This window comes from Podarcis melisellensis (assembly GCF_964234715.1).
Source record: "Podarcis melisellensis genome assembly, chromosome: 5".
Classification (NCBI taxonomy): domain Eukaryota; kingdom Metazoa; phylum Chordata; class Lepidosauria; order Squamata; family Lacertidae; genus Podarcis; species Podarcis melisellensis.
Genome location: NC_138537.1, coordinates 24,953,400 through 24,976,084, shown reverse-complemented (window position 1 = coordinate 24,976,084; position 22,685 = coordinate 24,953,400). Strand labels below are relative to the sequence as shown.

General features: G+C 42.4%; 1 protein-coding gene across 1 annotated transcript in view; it reads left to right on the top strand.

The window, feature by feature from the left end:
* The window catches only part of LOC309369855 (carboxypeptidase B-like), a 61,912-nt gene extending 43,936 nt beyond the window's left edge, over positions 1–17,976 (top strand). Inside the window, exons 6-12 of the mRNA XM_081911248.1 lie at positions 257–358; positions 1,589–1,690; positions 4,170–4,280; positions 4,378–4,468; positions 6,253–6,455; positions 15,745–15,829; positions 17,749–17,976. Coding sequence (XP_081767374.1) covers positions 257–358; positions 1,589–1,690; positions 4,170–4,280; positions 4,378–4,468; positions 6,253–6,455; positions 15,745–15,829; positions 17,749–17,936 — 882 coding nt within the window. The 3' untranslated portion in view covers positions 17,937–17,976. The remainder of the gene's footprint in view (positions 1–256; positions 359–1,588; positions 1,691–4,169; positions 4,281–4,377; positions 4,469–6,252; positions 6,456–15,744; positions 15,830–17,748) is intronic.
* The last annotated feature ends 4,709 nt before the right edge of the window (positions 17,977–22,685 follow it).

The following is a 22,685-nucleotide window of genomic DNA, read 5'->3' as shown; positions in this document are numbered from 1 at the left end:
ATTAAAATGCCAAAGTATGAGAATTGCAAACCTACTAGATTCAACCTCTGTGCCAGCTAATTTCATGTTTTGGTGCTATTGCTAGTTTAAATGCCGCTTAGCAGCAGAGTTGGAAAAGGTGGCCGTGGAGAAAGCACTATCAAATCAACATTTATATTACCGGCCTACAGATACTGTTAGTAGTCTGACTCAATATTTATTAGGTGGTTCCTTTTGCTATTAAATATGCTTATTTGCTTTTTTTTTAACTCAACAGATAGAGACTTGGATCAAAAATATTGCAAAGGAGAACCCAGATCTTGTCTCCCTGTCACAGATAGGAACAACCTATGAGGGGCGCTCAATGCACCTCCTGAAGGTATTTGCTTTTCATTTCTTCATCCAGTCTGCTTGCTCTTCTCTTGACACATAAGAAACAACAATATTTATTAAGCCCTCGCATGCTCCAGATTTGTATTTTTCAATAAATGCTTCAGGAAACCAAAGCGGATTTTGGTGAAGTTATTTTATGATGACATTTTTATCCTTTTTGATTGATAGTAAAGGCATCCTAAACAGCCCAGACCGTAATAAAAGTCTTTTGACAGTTTGCACATATAAATTTAACCGTGTTCCTGTAAGCAAGGTAAATGGTAATCTACCTTTGTATAATTGTGTGCTCCATCTGTTGTTTGTAAACCTATTTGCTATAAAGTCATCTATAAACTTCAGCCCCTTTTTTCTCTCTCTTTGTTCTTTTTTTTTCTGGCAACAGGAGGCAAACAGCTAATCAGCATTTCCTTTCTTGAGATGTTACAATCATACTTCTCAAGCAAACAAAAGAAATCAGTTTCAATATGTTCTTATTTTGAGTAGCAGGTCGATGTTTCGGAATATCACACCTTTACAGTCCAAGTTTTTTGATGCTTGAGTGAATGCAAGGTCCTCCTTCCCTCAGCCCCGCCCCCCACATGATAATCATAGAGCCATAGAATTTGTAGAGCTAGAAGGGTCCACGATGGTCCAACCAGCAATGTGAATCCATGACCCTGAGATTAAGTGTCTCCCTGCTCTACCAACTCAGCTATCCCAGCTGACAGCAGACAATATGGGAGTAACCCAGGCTGGGCAGTTTTTATGAATGGTGACTCTCTTAAGGAGAAAGATGCCTTCCTTTTTTCAGAACACTACCCCCATATCCATTATCTACTATATAGGTGTGAATACAGAAGAAATCTCAACATATGGAGCCTGTCTCAGTTCTGTAAGGCAGACATCCCTCTTTTACACAACTAGAATGATAAGGATGTTCCATCCACTTTTAGTCACCCTATGCATTACTATTTATATAAAAGGTGGAGATAGATGTATAAGCCATGTCACACAGCTAACTGAACTCTAAAAATATACAGTTATCAGCTGGGATAAAACAATGGATCCAGCACACGAGAGGTGAGAAAATCCAACCAGAGTTAAGTTTCACTTCCAGCAATGCAACTCCCTGCTCATCTTAAGCGAGGCCTGAGGCTGCCGTCTGAATAGAGAACATGACCTATTAGTATTCAATTTAATTTACGAATTCTGCCTTGTTTTATTTTTATGTTTACAGTTGGGGAAGCCTGGTGTGAATAAAAAAGCCATCTTTATGGATTGTGGCTTCCATGCTAGAGAATGGATCTCACCTGCATTCTGCCAGTGGTTCGTGAGAGAGGTTAGTTGGCAAAATACGTGTTCACTAAAATCGGTAACCAAGACCACTGACACACTTAGAAGCAGGAATGATTTGTCATAAAAAGAACTTATTGGCAGGTCCTTTTTCTAAGTTTCCTAATGTTTTCTTTCAGATCTTCAGGCCCCCCTTTTTCCTCTAAAGCTCCATAAATATTATCATTTGATTATTACTCATTTTTAAAATGTATCCTTCCGTTACTGATATTTATTTGTTTGTTTGTTTGAATATCAACTCATAGGGAAAATATCCAATAACATCCTAAGATTATAAAATCATAAAATACAAAACAAATGACCAATTCTGAATCAAATTTCTTCACCTTAAAATGCTGGGTGATAACAAAACCATGTTAATACAGGATGTAAGCACACAGAGCTAAATCCTCAGAATCTGCAACATGAAAATGGTGTTGCCCCATTTTCAAAAGGATATTATGCGGCTTTATGTGCCTGTCTGAGAATCTAGAGGAAGGTAATTATGATACAATTATTACACAAAAGAGAGGTATGCCCTCTAAAGAAAAAAGTACTAGAACAAATGGAATAATGTATGAAGACCTCTTAAAAGCATATCATTAGAATATAATGATCAGCCTGTTACATATGAAGCTTATCTAATAATGAATACACAATTCTAAAGTAAGGTGTTATTTTTAATTGCAACTTCTCCAAGGTCTCATCAATTAATCTCATTAAAGTTGTTAAGAAGCCTAGGTTACTGTTCTGTTCTGGATCCTAGTATTTGAATCAATACTCCTTTAGGTGCCTTTTTGCACACCACAGGGTTCCACCAAACATGCTTCTGTTTCTTTGGCACTCGGTACCAGAGTTTGCTATTAGGAAGAGCGAGATCAGCAGGGGAGAAAATCCCACATGGTCCCAAGAGGGCCTGGCAGGATGCTAGAGAGCTCTGTCATATTAAGCCTCTTTCCTCCAGTCTGAAGTTATTATAGTCCCTAGCTCCCTTGCTGAAAACACACAATATCAACCCTTCACCACCTTAGTGATCCTGAGCCAATTCAAAGTATCCCTACAATTATTTTCTTTTATTTGTATGCTTCTGAAATAGCACAGCTGGCCAGTAACCACTGGCGAAAGGGAGAGCTTTCAGTGTGTTATGAAGAAGCCTGTGATTTTTTGCATCTGTGAGGCTTGACTGTGTTTGTTTTTGACGGAACAATCCTAAAATACAACTTCCAGCTGTTTCGATTCCCACAGATTTAGCAAAGGTTCCTACACGCGCACAAAATGTAAAAACAGAAGCCATTGCAGAAGCAAGTGCTTTACAATCCATATCAAGTAAGCTGAAATAGTTGACCTGAGAGTGTTGGCAAGGCACCCAGTGGGGACAGGCCTTCCCCTCATGTCCGCTCAGATATATGTGCAGAGCCAGGCCTGGAAATTGAAAGTGACACTCCAGACATGTCTTTGGGAATGCTCTCCCCTTATCTCTCCCGGTTAATGCAGCAGAGGATGAAATGTCACCTCATTTAGCAGTTCGGGTTACTACGACTATCAGTCTTACCCTTCAGAGCAGCAAGCTCATAATTTAGCTTCATCAAGATGGTGTACTCTCCAACATTTCTCCAATGAAAATAGGGACGTCTTATTCAATAATAATAATAATAATAATAATAATAATATGCATTTATTATTTATACCCTGCCCATCTGACTGGATTAAACATTAAACATTTTTTAAAAACTTCCCTATACAGGGCTGGGCTGCCTTCAGATGTCTTCTAAAGGTTGTAGACTTGGTGTCTTCTTGGCTCGGGGATCACATAACTCCATGCCCTCCAACACTTATCTGATGAAAACAGGGGCACCCTAAGGAAAAGTGGGACATTCCAGAATCGAATCAGAAACCGGGACAGCTTACGGAAATCCAGGGCTGTCCCTGGAAAATAGGAACACTTGGAGGGTCTGATATGGCACCTGTTGAAGACCTTTCTATTCACACACAAACACACCTGTTAAGGAACTTATGGCTTCTCATCTGGGCCTTCTAGTTTTAAACTGTGCTTTAACCGTGCTTCAGCTTCTTAAATGAGTTACTAGGGGTGAGGAACATTCCCTCATGGACAGCATGACAGTGGTGGACAGCACCAGGTACAAATGTAGGTATAGAAATGGCTGTGAATCCTACCTCTGTATTGCAGATTACATTCCAGCCACACAAAAGTCTATTCACAAGAATGAACACACCACACATCTTTCCTCCTTTCCAGCAAGCAAGAGGCATTGTCACAGTTCAAGGACATGTTCCAGACAGGCAATGAAAAATGTAATTTTTGCGAGGGTTGTGTGGCCTTTATAGAATTCACAGGGCCAAACAGAGGCTTGGAGGGCCACATTTTGTGCCTGGGCCTGAGATTACCCCTGTTTATACTGTAATGTAGCTGAGTCCCAAGTCATTTGGGTTTGCCCTAATTTATTATCTCTTTGGTCTATACTTAGGCTGTTCGCACCTATGGGAAGGAAACTATCATGACTCAGATTCTGGACAACTTGGATTTCTATGTGTTGCCTGTCTTGAATATTGATGGCTACGTCTACACTTGGACTAAGGTGAATAACATACTTGTTTTCTGAATATGAAGCTCAACGCTTGTTTATGAATATGTAGTCCTGCAAAACTGACATTCACAAATATACTGCATTTCAGTCTCGCATGTGGAGGAAGACTCGTTCTCTAAATCCCGGCAGTAGTTGCATTGGTACTGATCCTAACAGAAACTTTAACGCCAAATGGTGCAGTAAGTACATCCTGAGAAGAAATATATTGCCCAATTCTAACTGACTCATTCTCCAAGTGCAGGAGTGCCAGTTCTAGTTAGGTCCACAGTTCTTGGCACAACCTCTCAAGTTCTAGAGCTTCCATAATTTGTGAGGTTTCAGAGGGTGAGGATATTACCTAGAGGGCCACATTCTCTTGTTGAGAGAAGCTGAATTCCTGAGCATTTATTTTCAGTGTGAGATTAAGGCTGCAATCCTATATCCATTTACCAAGGAACACAATGGGACTTGTTTCAAGGAGCACAATGGGACTTAACAGATTTATAGAAACTGCTCAATGTTTTTAGTCAATTTTGCTGAGTTCCCTCAGACCTTAAAAAGTCTTGGTTCATGTCAAGCATTTTGCATTTTGAGATGTGTCAAAATAACATTCAGTAGATTCACAGACTCATACCCTGACATAGATTAATGTTAAATACAGTGGTACCTCGGGTTAAGAACTGAATTCATTCTGGATGTCTGTTCTTAACCTGAAACTGTTCTTAACCTGAGGTACCACTTTAGCTAATGGGGCCTCCCACAGCCTCTGTGCCACCGCCGCCACTCAATTTCTGTTCTCATCCTGAGGTAAAGTTCTTAACCCAAGGTACTATTTCTGAGTTAGTGGAGTCTGTAACCTGGAGCGTCTGTAACCCGAGGTACCACTGTATAGCATTTCAAAAACAGCACAAGAAACTGACTTATTTCATCAGTCTTCATAGCCCAGTATGATCTACCATGGGGGACTCTGGGAGAGGTCTTTCCTGGCAATTGCAACTCCAGTCTTTCCTAGTGGAAATGATAGGGATGGAAACTGAGACCTTGTGTGTGCAAAGGCATGTGCTTAACCCCTGAGCTACAGGCTCTGAGCTGTAATATATAGGTAACATAAGGCATTGTGGTTGCCAGGGAATAATGGTCTTTCCTGCTTTCTTATACATAGCAGTTGTGGGGAAGGAGAGAGAAACAAAGGACTGGATTCAACTAAATAGTTCCACTAGCAGCAGCCAGCACACAGGTTCCCACTATCACAACAGCGCTTTCTCATTCTCTCCCTCATGCCCCCAATCATCAGTGGGAGGTCAGGAGAACCTCAGAACAGGGCATGATGGGAAGGTCAACCTGCTGGACATTTGTTTTGGCGTCACACTGAATTCCTCCCATAGTCCACAGGACATAGGAAGGATTTTGGAGCTCCAATTCTGAATCTTCCCTGGAGTGGACAACTATCTAGGACAGGGGTCTGCAACCCGCGGCTCCGGAGCCACATGTGGCTCTTTTACACCTTTGCCATGGCTCCGGGGCGGATACTAGCGAGGGGAGGAGGCGCATTGTGCGCCCCGACACTCCCCACTGTGTCGGGTGCTGTACTGGCTGTGGCGTCGCATGGGGGCGGTGCATGCGTTAGTCACACACCGTCCCGACGTCACCTTCCCGCCCGCTGTCAGATCGGAGGGCAGCGGCGCGCATGCTTTAAATGTCGCAATGGTTTTGTAGCTCCCAGGTTTTTTCCTTCGGAAACGGGTCCAAGTGGCTCTTTTTGTCTTAAAGGTTGCAGACCCCTGATCTAGGACAACACTGTAGAACAGGAGTGGCCCTTCAGATGCTGTTGAACCACAACTCCCATCAGCCCCGGCAAGCATGGCCAGTGATCAGGCATGATGACAGTTGCAGTTTAGCAACATTTGGAAGGCCACACCTGATCTAGAACCTTATCATGGTTTGCCTCATTCCATGCATCTGTGTTTTCTCCTGCTGCACACAGCTCTTGGGGCTTCAAAGAGGCCATGTGATGAGACATATTGCGGCAGTGCCCCCGAATCAGAGAAAGAGACCAAAGCCTTGGCTGATTTCATTCGTCAGAACCTCTCGACCATCAGGGCTTACTTGACCGTTCATTCCTATTCCCAGCTGCTGCTGTATCCATATTCTTATTCATATGAGGTAGCAAAGAACAACGTGGAGTTGGTAAGTAGAAACAAACTGGCTGATAACTACTCTGAAGTTAAAATGGTTGTGATGAACATATCCCCTTGGTTACTATTTGGGCTATGGGTTTTTTATGATGCATGGATTTCCCTCTTATTGATTGCTTTAGTACTTTTATATCCTGTCTTTCCTCCAGTAAGGAAAGCAGCACACGTGGTTTCTCCTTGATCCTATTTTGTCTGCGCAACAACCCTGTAAATGCAGCCTAGGCTAAAACGCATCAGGACCAGCCTCTGGGAAGAGGCAATGGGGCAGAACTGGCCTCCCAGCAGCGGTGTTGCATCCACTTACTGGGACAGGGCCGCAGTGAAGTCAGCTGGTACATGGGTTGGCTTGGCGCCACCAGTGTACTTACACTGCCCTGACCCCACCACCACCACAGAAAAGGCCTGTTCTCATGCTGCCCTCCTCTGGACCTCTCCTGGAGGAGCCACATGAAAATGGGCCTCAGGTGATGATCACAAGGTCTGGGTCGCTTCATATGGAGAGAGACAGTCCTTGAGGTATTGCGGCCCTGAGCTTCTACAGTTCTGTGAGTTAGCTCCAACTAAGAGCTCATCCACACTTCCACTTGTCCTGTTCCTTTCCCCTGGGAAAACCAGATCTTTACTGCTGAATTGCAGCAATGTCAGTCAGGTTTTCCACAGGTTAACGTTTGCTCCGATTCGGCACTAAAGAGCGAGTTTTCCCAGGGGATGTAGCAGGACAAACAGAAAACCACTTGGACTCATGCCTAGAAGGCACAGGACAAGCAGAAAACTGCACCAACCTATGCTTTCTAGGCACTGAACAAGCCCTGAGAGCTAAAAACTGTGGAAAGTATACAGCGATTCAGGAAAACAACAGCTTCATCACCAATTGTTCCATCCAAGCTTCCATCAGTCTTTTAATATAAAGGGACACCGTGAGAACTGGCATTCCTTCTCTGTCTTGGCTGATGCATAGCAATAGCTATTGGCATCAATTCCCAACTAAGACATGCTGAAGACCAGTGGGGTTGTAGCCAGCAAAGTTGTCCTGTCTGCACAAGGACTCCCATTTGCATATTGGAGCATCCTCTCTTCTCCTTCCCCCACCCAACACATCTCAGATCTGTTTTGAGGGTTTACCCAACCCTTCAGAGCAGATCTGGGCGGGTGATGAGCTGGACATGGGAAGGGGAGAGGGATGGAAAGTTTCGTTGCACAACTGGAAGCCCTTATATTCATGGGATGCCTTGACTGGATGCAACCCATTCTTTTGCAACATTCGAAGCCTAGGAACATGGTGAGTGATATCCAGCGTTGTTTACACTCATAGTAGACCAGATGATAAATGTACTTTGTTCTTTGTTGATGGTCCCCTGTAGTTGTTGGTTTTTTCCTTCAAAAGAGCAACAGCATTTCCAGAAGAAAATTACTTCAATACTGTGAAATAGTTATGAGTTGATGTCGCTGGCAGAAAACACAGTAGATGACAAACAAAAGGGAGGGCTTACAAAAAAAATCTCTTGCTCATCAGCCAGAAGGCCAAAGCCAAAGCAAAAATCTGGCCCTCTGCAGTGGTAGAATCCTGACAGATTTACAATGTCTCCCAAGTGGAAATATCAGAATTTTGAGGCAGAAACAGAGAGAATGGACAGATTAATGGTTTTGCCCTGGACATCTGGCACTCCAAGCCTCTCTCTTTTTCCATTAAAAAGGGATTTTGTTTTTGTGTGCTCTGCCAGATTATGTTTTTTCTCAAGACACAAAGTTGTTATTCTGTAGAGCCTAAGTCGTTTCCCCCTCGTTCAGTTTGCCTTTGATTCTGACAAATATGTTTCTAACATTACACGTTGTTTGGTCTAAAGCAAAAGAGAAACTTAGGTACAGTACTTCTATCGCAAACAAAAGTGGACCTAAAAAGATTGATGAGGGCATTATCAGGATACTGCCAAAGAGAATTACAAGAAAACTATATGTAGGGCCCAAAGATGGTATCAGTTGATCAAACAAGTTAAAGTCTTAAATACCTTGGCCTTATTTTTCAGCCAACAGAAATATGTGAAGAATAAAGTGTCTCAAAGCGCCAAAATTCTGACACGCCTTTTCCATACAAAAGGTGGCAATCACATACCATTAGCATTTGAAGTTTTTAAAGCTAAACCCCTAGCACAGTTATTATATGGGGCTCCGATTTGGACAGTCGCTCACCTTGGATCTACAGAAGCTGTTCAATCTAAATTCCTAAGGCAATTTTTTTCTGTTTCATCCTGTGTTCCAAATGCTTCATTGCACTTGGCGGCTAATCTCCCCTCTGTTGAATTACAGATTTGGTGTAGGACATTTAATTATTGGCTTTGGCTAAATTTAAACCCCACCGGTCTACTACCCTTAGTATCGCAAGATTGTCATGAGAACATTTGGACTAAAATTGTTTCTACTTTTCTGGTTTATCACCACAACAGTTATTAACACTGGGCTTCAGTAAAGCAAATAATTTAATTAGACAGCGCCTATATGATATCGCGAAGGGACGCAGGTGGCGCTGTGGGTTAAAGCCTCAGCGCCTAGGACTTGCCGATCGAAAGGTCGGCGGTTCGAATCCCTGCGGCGGGGTGCGCTCCCGCTGCTCGGTCCCAGCGCCTGCCAACCTAGCAGTTCAAAAGCACCTCCGGGTGCAAGTAGATAAATAGGGACCGCTTACCGGCGGGAAGGTAAACGGCGTTTCCGTGTGCGGCTCTGGCTCGCCAGAGCAGCGATGTCACGCTGGCCACGTGACCCGGAAGTGTCTCCGGACAGCGCTGGCCCCTGGCCTCTTAAGTGAGATGGGCGCACAACCCCAGAGTCTGTCAAGACTGGCCCGTACGGGCAGGGGTACCTTTACCTTTACCTTTATATATCGAGCGACAGAATGAATAATTTGGCCACAATAAGGAAATCTTGTCCATGGTCTGATTATTTTCCTCCTTGTCGTTTTGACACATTGGCACCCTAGTTGCAAAATTTAACAATTCCCAAATACAGGTGTGCTTTCACTCACACAAGATTAAGTATACTGCTTTCAGCTGTACTTGAGAGTCAATTTCAAAAAAATTCTGCTGGAAAAACGATTATGTCTATGTGGAGATGGCAGTATCGAATCAGTTGTTCATGTGCTTCTAGCTTGCACGCTTTATAAAGATTTGAGGAGTGATGTTATTACCCCTCTACTGCTATCCATACCAGGTTGCTCAACCGTTACCACTGTGTCCTTTCTTCTAGCAGATCAAGATAATCAGATGACAGCAAAAACTGTAAAAAAAAATAAAAAAATTAGCAGGGGCAATAAGAATAAGATAGAATAAGATATATTACCGTATTTTTTGCTCTATAAGACTCACTTTCTCCCTCCTAAAAAGTAAGGGGAAATGTGTGTGCGTCTTATGGAGGGAATGCAGGCTGCACAGCTATCCCAGAAGCAAGAACAGCAAGAGGGATTTCTGCTTTCACTGCGTAGTGATCCCTCTTGCTGTTCTGGCTTCTGAGATTCAGAATATTTTTTTTCTTGTTTTCCTCCTCCAAAAACTAGGTACGTCTTGTGGTCTGGTGCATCTTATAGAGCGAAAAATGCAGTATTTGATTACTGGTGTAAACCTCCAGAATGTATTTTGTATAGTTAAGTTTTTACCTCTATCTTCAGCTCAGTTCATTTTATTTTATTGCTATGGCTAGTGGCTGATGCAAATAAAGATTCTTCTGATTCTGATTCTTAGGCTGGGATCCAACAAGCTACTTTTGGCATAGTCAAGGATTCAAGCATGACCAATGGGGATTTTTCCTTTCCCCACCCTCCCTTCTCCCTGTGCACACACGCACTTTGAAGCACCAGATTCCCATGCCATATTACAAACTTCATTTGAAAGCCCCCTGAGTTTCCAAAGCCGGACATTCAATAAACACAAGTCCAATGTCTCCTTGGGTACATGGAACCAGTTACACAATTCTTAGAACTGTATCCCAGCCAAAGGAAGGCCACAGGCCTCATTTATTTCAGGTTGAGGATTCCTTAATGTTCTTTTGTACAGTTTCCTGGATCATGTTCAAATGTGACCCAATATGTTGCTCCTGGGATATCTTGGTCTGTGGCTGTTTATTCTTTATAGCCGCCACAAGGAAACCTTTTAAAAGCGTGGCTTCTGTCTTTGCAAAATTGTTTTGTTTTTTTTAAAAGGAGAAGAAATGTAAACACAAACATTATTTCTGGTCTGTATCCAAAACCAGTGAATAGTTTGACAGTGTGATTTGCTCAGCACTTAAGAGAATCTTTTTTTTTCCTATTCTTCCAAGAGCTTGAAAAAGTAGCTTCAGTGAGATTTTGCAAGGTGTAAATAGACTGGCATTTAAATGATTGTTCAGTTAAAAGCCAGACGGTTAAATATTTAAATAATTTAAATCACCTAACTTAATTATATAAAATATAATAGCGAAATGTAAATATACAGTGGTACCTCGGGTTAAATACTTAATTCATTCCAGAGGTCCGTTCTTAACCTGAAACTGTTCTTAACCTGAAGCACCACTTTATCTAATGGGGCACCGGAGCACGATTTCTGTTCTCATCCTGAAGCAAAGTTCTTAACCTAAAGCACTATTTCTGGGTTAGCAGAGTCTGTAACCTGAAGCGTATGTAACCTGAAGCGTATGTAACCGGAGGTACCACTGTACTCCTGATTTATTCCAATGAATTAATGGGAACTAGTTCCAGCCAGTATGGATTCTGTAGGGTGAAAGTGTGATTTGTCTTTAGTCTGATAAACAAAAAGATGCTGTCTAATGTAACATAGTGTAATATTGTATATAGTAAATATGTCTTATAGGCAAAGTGCTTGCATGTTTATTCAGAAGTTAGTCACTCTTGTTTATTCAGACTCAAGAAAGTGTGGACAGGGAAGGCAGCTGTATAACCAGCTCTATAACTAGGGAGCCAAGCCAATTGAAAAAAATAGAATTTATTTTCCAAGTAAATATGCACAGGAGGAGAGCTCTGAGTTCTGCCTGGAAAAGGAATTATTAGGAGGGCCTAAGGGTTTGTGGCTTTTATGTGAGTGTCTCTGGTGGAACAAAGTGCTTGTAAATCATCCCAGAAGTTAAGAAGAAAGATTTATCAAAGCGTTATCTTATCTTGGATGCTTATTTTCATTTTGACATCTAATACGTTAAAGAAAAATGTGCATTGCCCATTTTATCTTTTTCCACGTGTGATAAGATGTGTGGTCAAACAACAATCTTTGACATACATGCCTGTTTATCATACTTAACATCTCTTTCCACACCCATCTATTTTAGAAGTGTCATCGTACATCTGAAGGCACAAGACCTTTCCAAATAATCACTGAGTGCATGGGAGAGAATTAGGCTTGCAGCTGTTATCCCTGCCAACCATCTCCACGTGTTCATTTGAAGCCAAAATCTACACAACTCATACTCACCTTGGCTCTGTTCACATGACTATTTTGCAGAAGGGATGGGGGACATGTGGCCTTCCATATGTTGTTGGAATTCCAGCTCCCATAAGCCCCAGCCAACATGGCCAATGGTTATAGTTTTTGGGAGTAATGGTCCAACAGTACCCCAAGAGCCACGGTTGGTCCAATTCCTATTTTGCATGGTTCTGGATCACAGGAAAACAGCCTAAGTATGCATGTGTAACTTGTAAATGTGTAGCCTCTATTCAAGCAATTTTCACGAATGCATGGAGGTCAGGAATGGGGGGCAATGGGTGTGATCCAATTCTCCCTCTGTTTCATGTGTTTGATGACTCTCTGAAAAGGGCAATGGTATTAAGAGCGGATGCCTTCATGGAATTTCTTTCCTGTGGTGATTTTTTAAAAGAGGAATCTGGATGAAAATCCACTGGGGCATTTTTTTCGCAGTTGTTTGTGCTCAGTGAACCATACTATTCCTTTCAACTGCTTAGATACAGTTTTTGAGCATCTTGGAAGCTGAACGTTTTGGAACCCAAAGGCCGAAAACCCAGAAGTAATTGCTTCCATTTTTGAACGTGCCCCAGAAGTCGAGTGGCTTACGCTGCGTGTTTTTCCATTTTCTCAATGGAAATTTCCAACAACCCTTTGTGCCTTGGTTGCCAAATGTTTTGGAAGTCGAATGGTCTTCCAGAATGGATTACTTTCGACAAGCAAGGGTCCACTGTATTTTTATATACCTATGGGCTGCCTTGGCACAAAACAGTTGTCAATGAGTCACAATTTGGAAAGAAACAGCAACGAGTCCTTGGTTTGCCATCCTATCAAAGCAAATGGACTCTTGTTGTCTGGGATAGTTTCTGTAGCAGTCAAACAAAACACATCCAATTTGTGACAAAGTTCCAGCAGACCCAGAGCATAAAGGTTCTATGGTTTTATTTTATTTTTCCCCTATGGTTTTATATGGCTTTTATTGTATGGTTTTATGTATGATTGTAAACCACTTTGATGGGTTTCTATGAAAAGGCAGAATGCAGCTATGAGTTGCATCCATTGTTAATCATACTCAGAGTGGACCCATTGAAATTAATGGAGATGACTAATTTAAGCCCACTAATTTAAATAGGTCTCCTCTGTGTAGGTCTTCCTTTTATGCAACTCTATGACTGCATAAGGCCCAGAACTTATTTTGTCAGTTTCTTATGTCCTATCAAAAGCACATGAAGACAACATTCTGCTATCAAAATATAGCTAACCAAACATTTTTTCCTGCGGAAATGTAGAGCTACCTGGTTCTTTTGGAGCTGTCCTTGTTTACTGTGAATTAAGAGTAACTCTTAGGGTAGTCAAAATTTCACTGAGGCCTGCCTAATTGCCAGCTGCTTGCAGAATGGAGGTATCCAGAAAAAAACCACAGATATACCCAGCCTATTTTCAGATGCATTCTAAAGAACCATGAATCAGTGACTGGGTACTTCCAGTAAACACACATCCTTATACATTGGAAAAAAATGTTTCAGACATATTTCCTCTGTAAAGAGACTACTCTCTCCCTAAGGCAGGAGAAGCTAGGTCCGTTCTAGAATTATCACAGAAGTTACACAATATAGCCTCATGGTAGTTTCTTGGAAGAAATGTGTCATTGGCAAAAAAGTACACTCCCTAGTTTCACAACTTCTTCCACAGCTAATTTTATGGCACCCCTGACACTTCTACATGTACACATGCATTCATGCACACACGCAAATGCACACCATCTTGGTGTGCATTTGTGTGTGTGCATGAATGTGTACATGAACTGTGTTCCTTAGTTGAAAGGACCAAACCAACCTCTCTTCCCAGAAGGATCAGCTTCCCTGTTCTTGCAGTCAGGCTTCCCTTGAGCTCTCTCTTAATATTTATATTGAGCTAGTAAAAGTCTATGTATATTTAATCCTTTTTTTCTCACAAACATTTCAAGCTTTATTTTGAATGTGGTCATATTTTGGCCTAGGCTCTTAGTTAGATCATCTGATGTTCCCATCTGTTCCAGCAGAAAGAAATCCAACTTGTTCAACCCTTATTTGTGCTAACGCTTAGAAACTTGTAGAATGGTACCTGGTTGTAAATGTCAAATGACTACAGAAAAAAGAAAGTATGATATTTCTGCAGAAAACCCAGCAGCCCTGATGAAGTCATTTTGAAAGCTCAGAGACCTAACTTCTTTGTTCTCGCTGCTTCAATGTCTTGCTCATTCCCTCCGCCCCTGTTAATAGATATTATCCACTTTCTAGCATGGAATGTTAGGTGTTTTCCTTTTCAGGAATAGATTCATCTATTAATAGTTGGCAATCCCAGTCATATTTATATTGGTATCATTTGAGAAGATTTCTCCAAGTATGATAAATCCGCACACACCCTCAATCTTTGTTGCTGTCATGATAGGTATAGTTTAAGTCTGCCTGTTAGGTTTGCCTATTTTATTGTCATTAGCTGCCTTCAGCTATTTTATGGGAAAGTGGGGCATAAATGTGATTAATAAATTAATGGTGGCTGACATGGTTCATCCCATTTACCCAGGTAGCATATCTTTACTTTTGAGAGGCTAAAGAAAAACAGCTGCAGCTGCCTGAACTCCATGAGAGATCTGAGGGGCATCTTGCTGGCACTCCAGCCTTCACCATCCTTGGTTCCCCAGATGTTATTAGGCAAAACATCCCTGAATGTTGTCCATGCTGCCTGGACATGATGGGGATTTTAATACAGCAAAATCTGAAGACCCCAGGCTGGAGAAGGCCGTACTAGATGGAAATTTGATCTAAATTGGCAAGTCACTTCTTAAATTCCTGTTAGATAGTTGAGTTGCATCATTTTTCTTCATCATGAAGGTTCATGTTCTAGATCTGACACCGATTGTTTAACTCAATCAACTTCTGACAGATCTAAATCAGCTCCCTGGTCAAGTTCAAAACAGCAGTTGCTTTCTAACTAAAGCAGTAATTTAGGCAGCAATGATGAGGCTGTCGTGATATGGGCAACACTGAGGGAACTATTCCCTCTAATCTATTAACTGTCAAAAGGCATGAGAGACCTTCTTCCCTATCTTATAAGTGAAAACTTCAAGATGTGGTAAGGGCAACAGTAAATAGCAGCACATATCTTATATCTACTATCTGCAAATCTGAGGTTAAACGGTATGGATTTGAAAGAGAAAGCAATCCATGAATGTAGTATTAGGCCCAGAATTTCTTTTGAATTGTTAGGAAACCTACCACAAAACACAAATATCTTCCAAAGCATGCAAAGTCTTAGCAATTAAAAAAAAATCCTAATAAGTATACCAACTTCTAGATTTATTTATTTTTAAACCTCATAAGTATACACATTTAGGAATAAACAAAGCATGTAGCTGTTGACTCAGAACTGGAAACCTGGATTGCCACTTAACTTGTTGGAATTTATGGGTTCCTTTTTACACAAATTTGCATGTCCACAGATGACTGCTCATGTCCAAGCACATGAGTACACAGACTGCTTTGCCATTTTTATGATCACAGTGGAGAGCAAGCAGCTTACTAATTATGACTGCTAAGCCAATAAAAGATAAATATGGAGAGATGTCTCATAATAATGTAAGATCTGTGGGTACAATTTTTACAAGATTTCTTCTCACATTCCACCATGTTGGTCTGTTCAAGACTATTAAAATTATGCTGGAGATAACGGATTTAGGAACAGTGTTTAATGTGTCCACATGCAAAAATGACACACCATTTCAAGTTACTTAAAGCAAAAGTTTTATAAAAGAGCAACTGGGCTCAGACTTTGGAGTAAAGCTCCTGAATACCTACTTTCTCTCCGTAGAATCGCCTTGCTAAAGAAACTGTTAAAGAGCTGGCTACGTTGCATGGCACAGAATACACATATGGGCCAGGAGCTTCCACTATCTGTAAGTACTGATCTAACGATAATATTACTTAGTTATAATATAATAATACATTAAAGCCCATAAATTGCTCTTATTGCGGATGTGTTTCTTCCCACCTTCCCAAGAGAGTGCTTTAGCACTAAGCAGAGAGTTTTCAATAAACAAACGAGGATGATGTCATGATGTCATGTCGAGTTCCCTAAAGCAATATTGCTCTCTTTTTTCCAGGGCATGTTGTGCTCATCCATCAATTTCTCCCCAGCTGTACTGCTGAGGCACCATTTTGTTTTCAGGTTTCAAATGCGCTAAATGAGTGTATACAGTTGGGCCGTGGGGGAGACACACCTCAGGCCCTTCTCTTTCTCCCTGGCCCTGGGGACTGTCTCCTGGGGCCATTTTCCTCACTACCATAATTCTCACTCACCTTGACCATTTTTGCTTGGCCAGAATGTGTCCTTTAACTGTGATAACTGCGTCTTGTTTATGTGGATGGAGGACGGGGAAATATGTGTGTGCATAGAAACCTACGACTTTTGGGTGACTGAAGAAGTCTACTTTATACTGGCCAAGTGTCCCAGAAAAAACAGGACATCCTGTTTTTTCATGTGAGAGTGTGGCAGCTATTTTGGATGCCGTGATCTCGCACACTCATGCGCCATGCTCTCACCCTCCAAAAAGTGCTTTTTCAGGGAAGATCATGTGTAGGTCACATGAATCACCAAGGAGCACATCCCAAAAGACATGAGCCCCAGTTTCTGAAATGAAAATGTTGTGGGTGGCACACTACTGTATAAAAATAAGTCCTATCTGTTGCATCACCCACTTCAAATAAAATAAGAGTCCTGCTGGATGAGGCCACAGACCCATCTATCCCAACAGACTGTTCTCACAGTGACCAACCAGATGGTTATACTTTTGCAACCAACTCCAACCCCCTTTTTTACTCTAGCCTAGGGATGTAAGGAGGCAGCAATTTCCATCCCATCTGGGGTTCATCTTGGGTTACATATGCCTGGAACCTATGAGTGTAATTAAGTAATTCTAGTGCATTTCAGTAGAAGGTAATCTTGAAAAACAATGCATTTATTTATGTAATGTTTGTGGACCAAGAAACCCAATAGTGAATATTGCTTGTACGCTAGTGACCAAAATTGTGGAAACCTTTTGGGGAAAGTGTATTTCTGAGGTCTGATGGCTCATAACACCACTTTTTATGGAGATAATTTCATGAAGAATGCAATGCAACAAAGTTTGTTCAATTATCTGTATTCTATCAAAGGTTATAGCCAAATAACCAGAAAAAAGAAACACAACTTGCTTAGGTTGATATGCAGTAGTTTTCCTTCATTTGAATGTAGCCAATGAGCATGAGTATTTAGAGAGCCAATCAGGTGTTATGAGCCATTAAACCTCGGAAATACACTTTTTCCAAGAGGTTTCCACAATTTTGGCCACTAGTGTATTCACTTATGTGATTTACGTTCCTGACCTCAGGTGAATGTATGAACTGAAAGGATTGATTCCAACAGAATTCTCTGGCATTCCTACTATAACCCCACTCAGAACCCTTCCCCACCCATGGCTTAGCACATCATCAGAACCTGGGCCCATGGTTTGGGTCCTCATGGTAAATCATGAGCTGCAAATCAAGAAGAAACCTCTCCTGCAGCTCATGGTTTGTCTAGAATATAATAATCCATGAGCCCAGGTCTAGACAACACACTAAGCCAAACCATGACTTAGCTCGGAGCAGTGCAGCAGTAGCAGAACAGGGGGAAGAGCAAAGTGAGTGCAATCTACTCTCCCTGAGTCCACAGGCTCGCACATTTGTGGTAAACCACAGGTGCATACCAGGGCATAGTGTTTTAAACTCATGAAGTTCAGCTGCATTTGCCAGTGCTTTAGCTCACCAAACATTTTTTCCTTCTTCATCCTTGCAGACCCTGCTGCTGGTGGTTCTGATGACTGGGCTTATGATGAGGGCATCAAGTATTCCTTCACTTTTGAACTTCGGGACACAGGCCGATATGGCTTTGCTCTTCCTGAATCTCAGATAAAGCCAACTTGTGAAGAAACTCTGATTGCTGTTAAACATATCGCCATGTATGTCCTTGAGCATCTGTACTAAAATAGCATTCCAGAACCATTAAAGAAAGCTTGATGCATCATTATTTTTCTGCTGTGGGTTATTTTGGGTCCAACAAAGATTCAGAAAGCCTTCTCCACACTTTGTTAATGGACCTATGAAATCCTTTGCTCCCGTATCCGTGTATGAGTATCACAAAATGAAATATCTATAGCAGGAATGGCACACAGGCAGTCAATAGCTTTCAGACCCCGTCTGTTACCCCCGTGCAGTACCATAAGGGCTTATGCAGCTACATTGCAGGAAGGCAGCCCAATGCAAACTGACACACTTTTATTTCATCACAGGGGTTTGCTTAGTATCGCTCAACAGAAATGTTTTGTTCCCATTTGCTAGGGATAGGAGGCCACCGCAGCTGGTGTAACAGTGGTCTGTCCAACTGCAATGTGTAATCTATTTACTCCAAAATATCCCACTGTAGTTAGGACTATTTTAGAGAAATGGATTGTGCATTGTAGTTGATAGAATTGCTCAACAGGCAGGGGTTAGTGAGCTGTGGAGCCTGTGCTTTACATAAACAAAAAAAAAAAACACAACTAGCTAAAGAACAAATTTGCAACCACAACAATTATTTAGCTAATAGTTCCTGAAAACAAGCCAGTAAGCAAGTACGTATTGCGATCCCCTAGCCTAACATGGCTACTCACCAGCAACAAAAGGCCACATAGTAGAGGAACCAGGCACTGCAGCAAATTCAGGTGCCTTCCCATATTTTCTCAGGCAACAGTATCACAGGACCCAATAATAATAATATTAAGTTTTCCCTCCACTATGATGCCAATGGCTAGCAATACCCTTCTCTATTCCACTTAAGGACAAACAGGCTAGTCTCTAAGCAAAAGAATGGGCTTACAATTGTCGGGATGCTTGTGTTATCATCAACACTGCTTTGTGAATGGTTACTGTTAGTATAGCATTTGTTGCTGTCTGTACTTTTTGCAATGCATGTCCCTCTGGCCTTACCGCTTACCGTCAGCATCAGCCCATTGTGTGACAAGGTCCCAAACCCTCCCGGGATGTTGGAATAAAGACACATGAAACAGTATTTTGGGCTAATGGGTGAAAAAGGCCACAACTTTATTGGTTACAGAATGTGAGTGGTATTGGCTTAGAGTATACAGTGGTGCCCCGCAAGACGAATGCCTCGCAAGACGAAAAACTCGCTAGACGAAAGGGTTTTCCGTTTTTTGAGCTGCTTCGCAAGACGAATTTCCCTATGGGCTTGCTTCGCAAGACGAAAATGTCTTGCAAGTTTGTTTCCTTTTTCTTAACACCATTAATACAGTTGCGACTTGACTTTGAGGAGCAACTCATAGAACGCAGTGTACATAGTAGCCTTTTTTGAGGTTTTTAAAGACTTTGGTGATTTTTGAAGCTTTTCCAAAACTTCTTTTGCAGCCATTTAGTAAGTTAAGCTTTTAAAACTTTTTTTTGGGGGGGTGGATTTTGGGTTGGGGTGTTTGGAATTCAAGGACTTGGTGTTGGGGAGGGGTTTGCAAGAATCTGGAAGCTTGTGTGTTTTTTTCTGCATTATGATTTTCTGTGACCATTGGGCCACTTTGCTGTTTTTTTAAAAAAATTCTGGATTTGAATTTCTGTGTGCTGGGTGGCTGGGGGAACAGTTGGGGAGGGGTTTGCAAGAATCTGGAAGCTTGTGATTTTCCCCCCTGCATTTTTATGATTTTCTGTGACCATTGGGCCACTCTGCTGTTTTTTAAAAAAAATTCTGGGTTTGAATTTTGAAATGCTCTTTACAGTATGTGTGACTTTAAAGAGCACTTAATAAACTCTTGTTGTACCAAATTTGGCTTTGTTTGGACTTTTTTTGACCATAGGAACGCATTAATTGATTTTCAATGCATTCCTATGGGATTTCGTGCTTCGCAAGATGAAAAATTCGCTAGACGAAAAAATTCATGGAACGAATTAATTTCGTCTTGCGAGGCACCACTGTATCTGACTCCTGCCCGTCTGCAGGAAGTTTTGGAAGGGTTAACCACCAGTAGGGGGAGTCTTGCTGATGCACATCAACTAGGAACTTCCCCAGGGTCACTACTAGGGGTCTGCCATGGCCCTAGCCCCCCGTCTGGGGCTTTGGACAGAGACCACGCCCCTCAGATTCCTTTAACGGAATATCCTTGGTTTTTTGTGTGTTTTTTTTTTTAAAAAAATAACGGAATATCCTTGAATTGGGAGAGGTAGGTGATGGCCACTACCTCCCCTCCCCTTCAACCGAATACTCCAATGCCTAAAGGGGGCAAGTCCTCAGCCACAGGCAGTTTAAATAGCCCGCACCACACCCCCGGACCATCCAGATTGGTCGGCCAGGGATGATGCAACTGAGGACCCCCCAATGGCGCAGGGGCTATCCCGCCCTGTGTGTGTGGGTAGGGCTTGCTCCCAGCTCACAATGCCGCTTCCCAGCATTTTCTATGCGAATGTGAGATCTTTGGTGAATAAGCTGGAGGAGTGGAGATTGTGGATAGCAACTGAGAAAACTGTGAGTGAATGCTGTCTCCTGCTGCTTACAGAAACTTGGCTGACACCAATTACTCCTGACTCAGCCATAGAACTAACAGGCTATACAGTGTTCCGCCATGATAGAACAGAGGACTCTGGTAAAAGGAGGGGGGGGGGTTTGTGTGCATACGTAAATAATAGCTGGTGCACAAACCACGCTGTGATAGCTAGTCATTGCTCCCCAACGGTGGAATTTATGACGCTTAAATGCAGACCAATATATATCCCCCGAGAATTTACAGTAGTATTGATAACTATAGTATACATTGCACCTGATGCGAACACCAATGAGGCAATGGGTCTTCTGCATGATGCCAATAGCAGACAACAAGGCAAGTACCCCGAGGCTGCATTTCTTGTATGTGGGGATTTTAACCAGGCAGATTTGAAAGTGGCCCTACCCAAATTCTATCAACACATAAAGTGTGCAACCAGGGGAGAAAGGACTCTGGACAGGCTGTATACAAATGTCAAACAGGCCTATAAGGCTGAACCACTGGCACATCTAGGCCAATCTGATCATGTGTCCCTGCTCCTGACTCCTGAATATATTCCATTGAGGAAACGGACTCCAGCTATAAAGAGGGATATTACAATATGGCCAGCTGAAGCATCCCAACAACTACAAGACTGTTTTCATGACACCGACTGGGAGGTATTTGCCCAACAGGATCTAGAGACTCATACTGAGCAAGTGTTGGACTATATCAGGTTCTGCACTGACAATGTAACACAGAGGCGCCGGATAAAGATCTACCCAAACAGGAAGCCCTGGATGACAAGGGAGGTCCAGGGGTTGCTAAAGGCAAGAAATACTGCTTTCAGAAGTGGAGATAAGTCGTTGTACAGCTTAGCTAGAGCGGATCTAAAGAGAGGTATCCGTGTAGCAAAGGAGGCGTATAGACAGTGGCTGGAGAATCATCTACAAAGCAACAACACCAGGCAGGTGTGGCAAGGCGTACAAGAATTAACAGGGTATAAATCCAAGGATTCCCTGGCAGACGAGGGAGGGGCATCCCTCGCAGAGGATCTGAATGCCTTTTTTGCCCGTTTTGAAGTAACATCTGCAGCAACACCTGCTGAGGCTTTACCACCACCACCACCACCACCACTCCCTGTGAAGGCTTTGCCACCATCACCACCATCGTCATCATCAGTACAAAGGAATGTGGTAGTCTCTGTGGAAAAAGAAGAGATGAGGAAGGTGCTGAAGGGAATCAACCCAAGGAAGGCCACAGGGCCAGATGGGGTAGCTGGAAGGGTACTGAGAGACTGTGCAGATCAACTAGCAGGAGTTTTCACTGCGATTTTAAATCGATCCCTAGCCCAGGCTATTGTTCCATCCTGCCTAAAGTCCTCTACTATCGTTCCAATAGCAAAAAAATCTAACCCGGAAGATCTGAATGACTTTCGTCCAGTAGCACTCACACCTATAATCATGAAGTGCTTTGAAAAGCTGGTACGAAATTATGTCATTGCCTGTTTACCAGAGGGACTGGACACATTCCAAAGATCGACAGAGGACGCTGTGGCGATTGCCCTCCATGCCGTTCTTGCACATTTGGAGCAGCGGGGGGGTTATGCCAGACTGCTTTTTTTAGATTTCAGCTCGGCATTTAATACCATTCTACCACAACGTCTGGTGTCTAAACTGGAAGATCTGGGGCTCCCATTATCACTTTGTGGGTGGATATCGGCCTTTCTGTCAGACCGCACCCAGAGGGTTTGGTTGGGCCCTTATACCTCTAATACACTTAAGACTAACACAGGAACACCACAGGGATGCGTACTTAGTCCGCTCCTTTATATTCTCTACACGTACGATTGTGCCGCTGCTCACCCTAGTAATAGGGTTGTCAAATTTGCAGATGACACAACCGTGATTGGGCTCATCTCTGAAAGGAGGGTGAAACGGACTATAGAGATGAGGTGGAGCGGCTGACAGAGTGGTGCAGAGCTAACAACTTGCTCATAAATACAAGAAAGACAAAGGAGCTTGTGGTGGACTTCAGGAGACAGAAGAGCAATGTCCAGCCACTTTTGATTGATGGGGTCTGTGTGGAGAGGGTAACAACGTTCAGATTTTTGGGTATTGAATTACAAGAGGATCTGTCCTGGAGTGTCAACACAAGGGGGCTTGTGAAGAAGGCACAGCAGAGACTGTACTTTTTAAGAATCCTAAGGAAAAACCATCTTCCACAGAAACTGCTG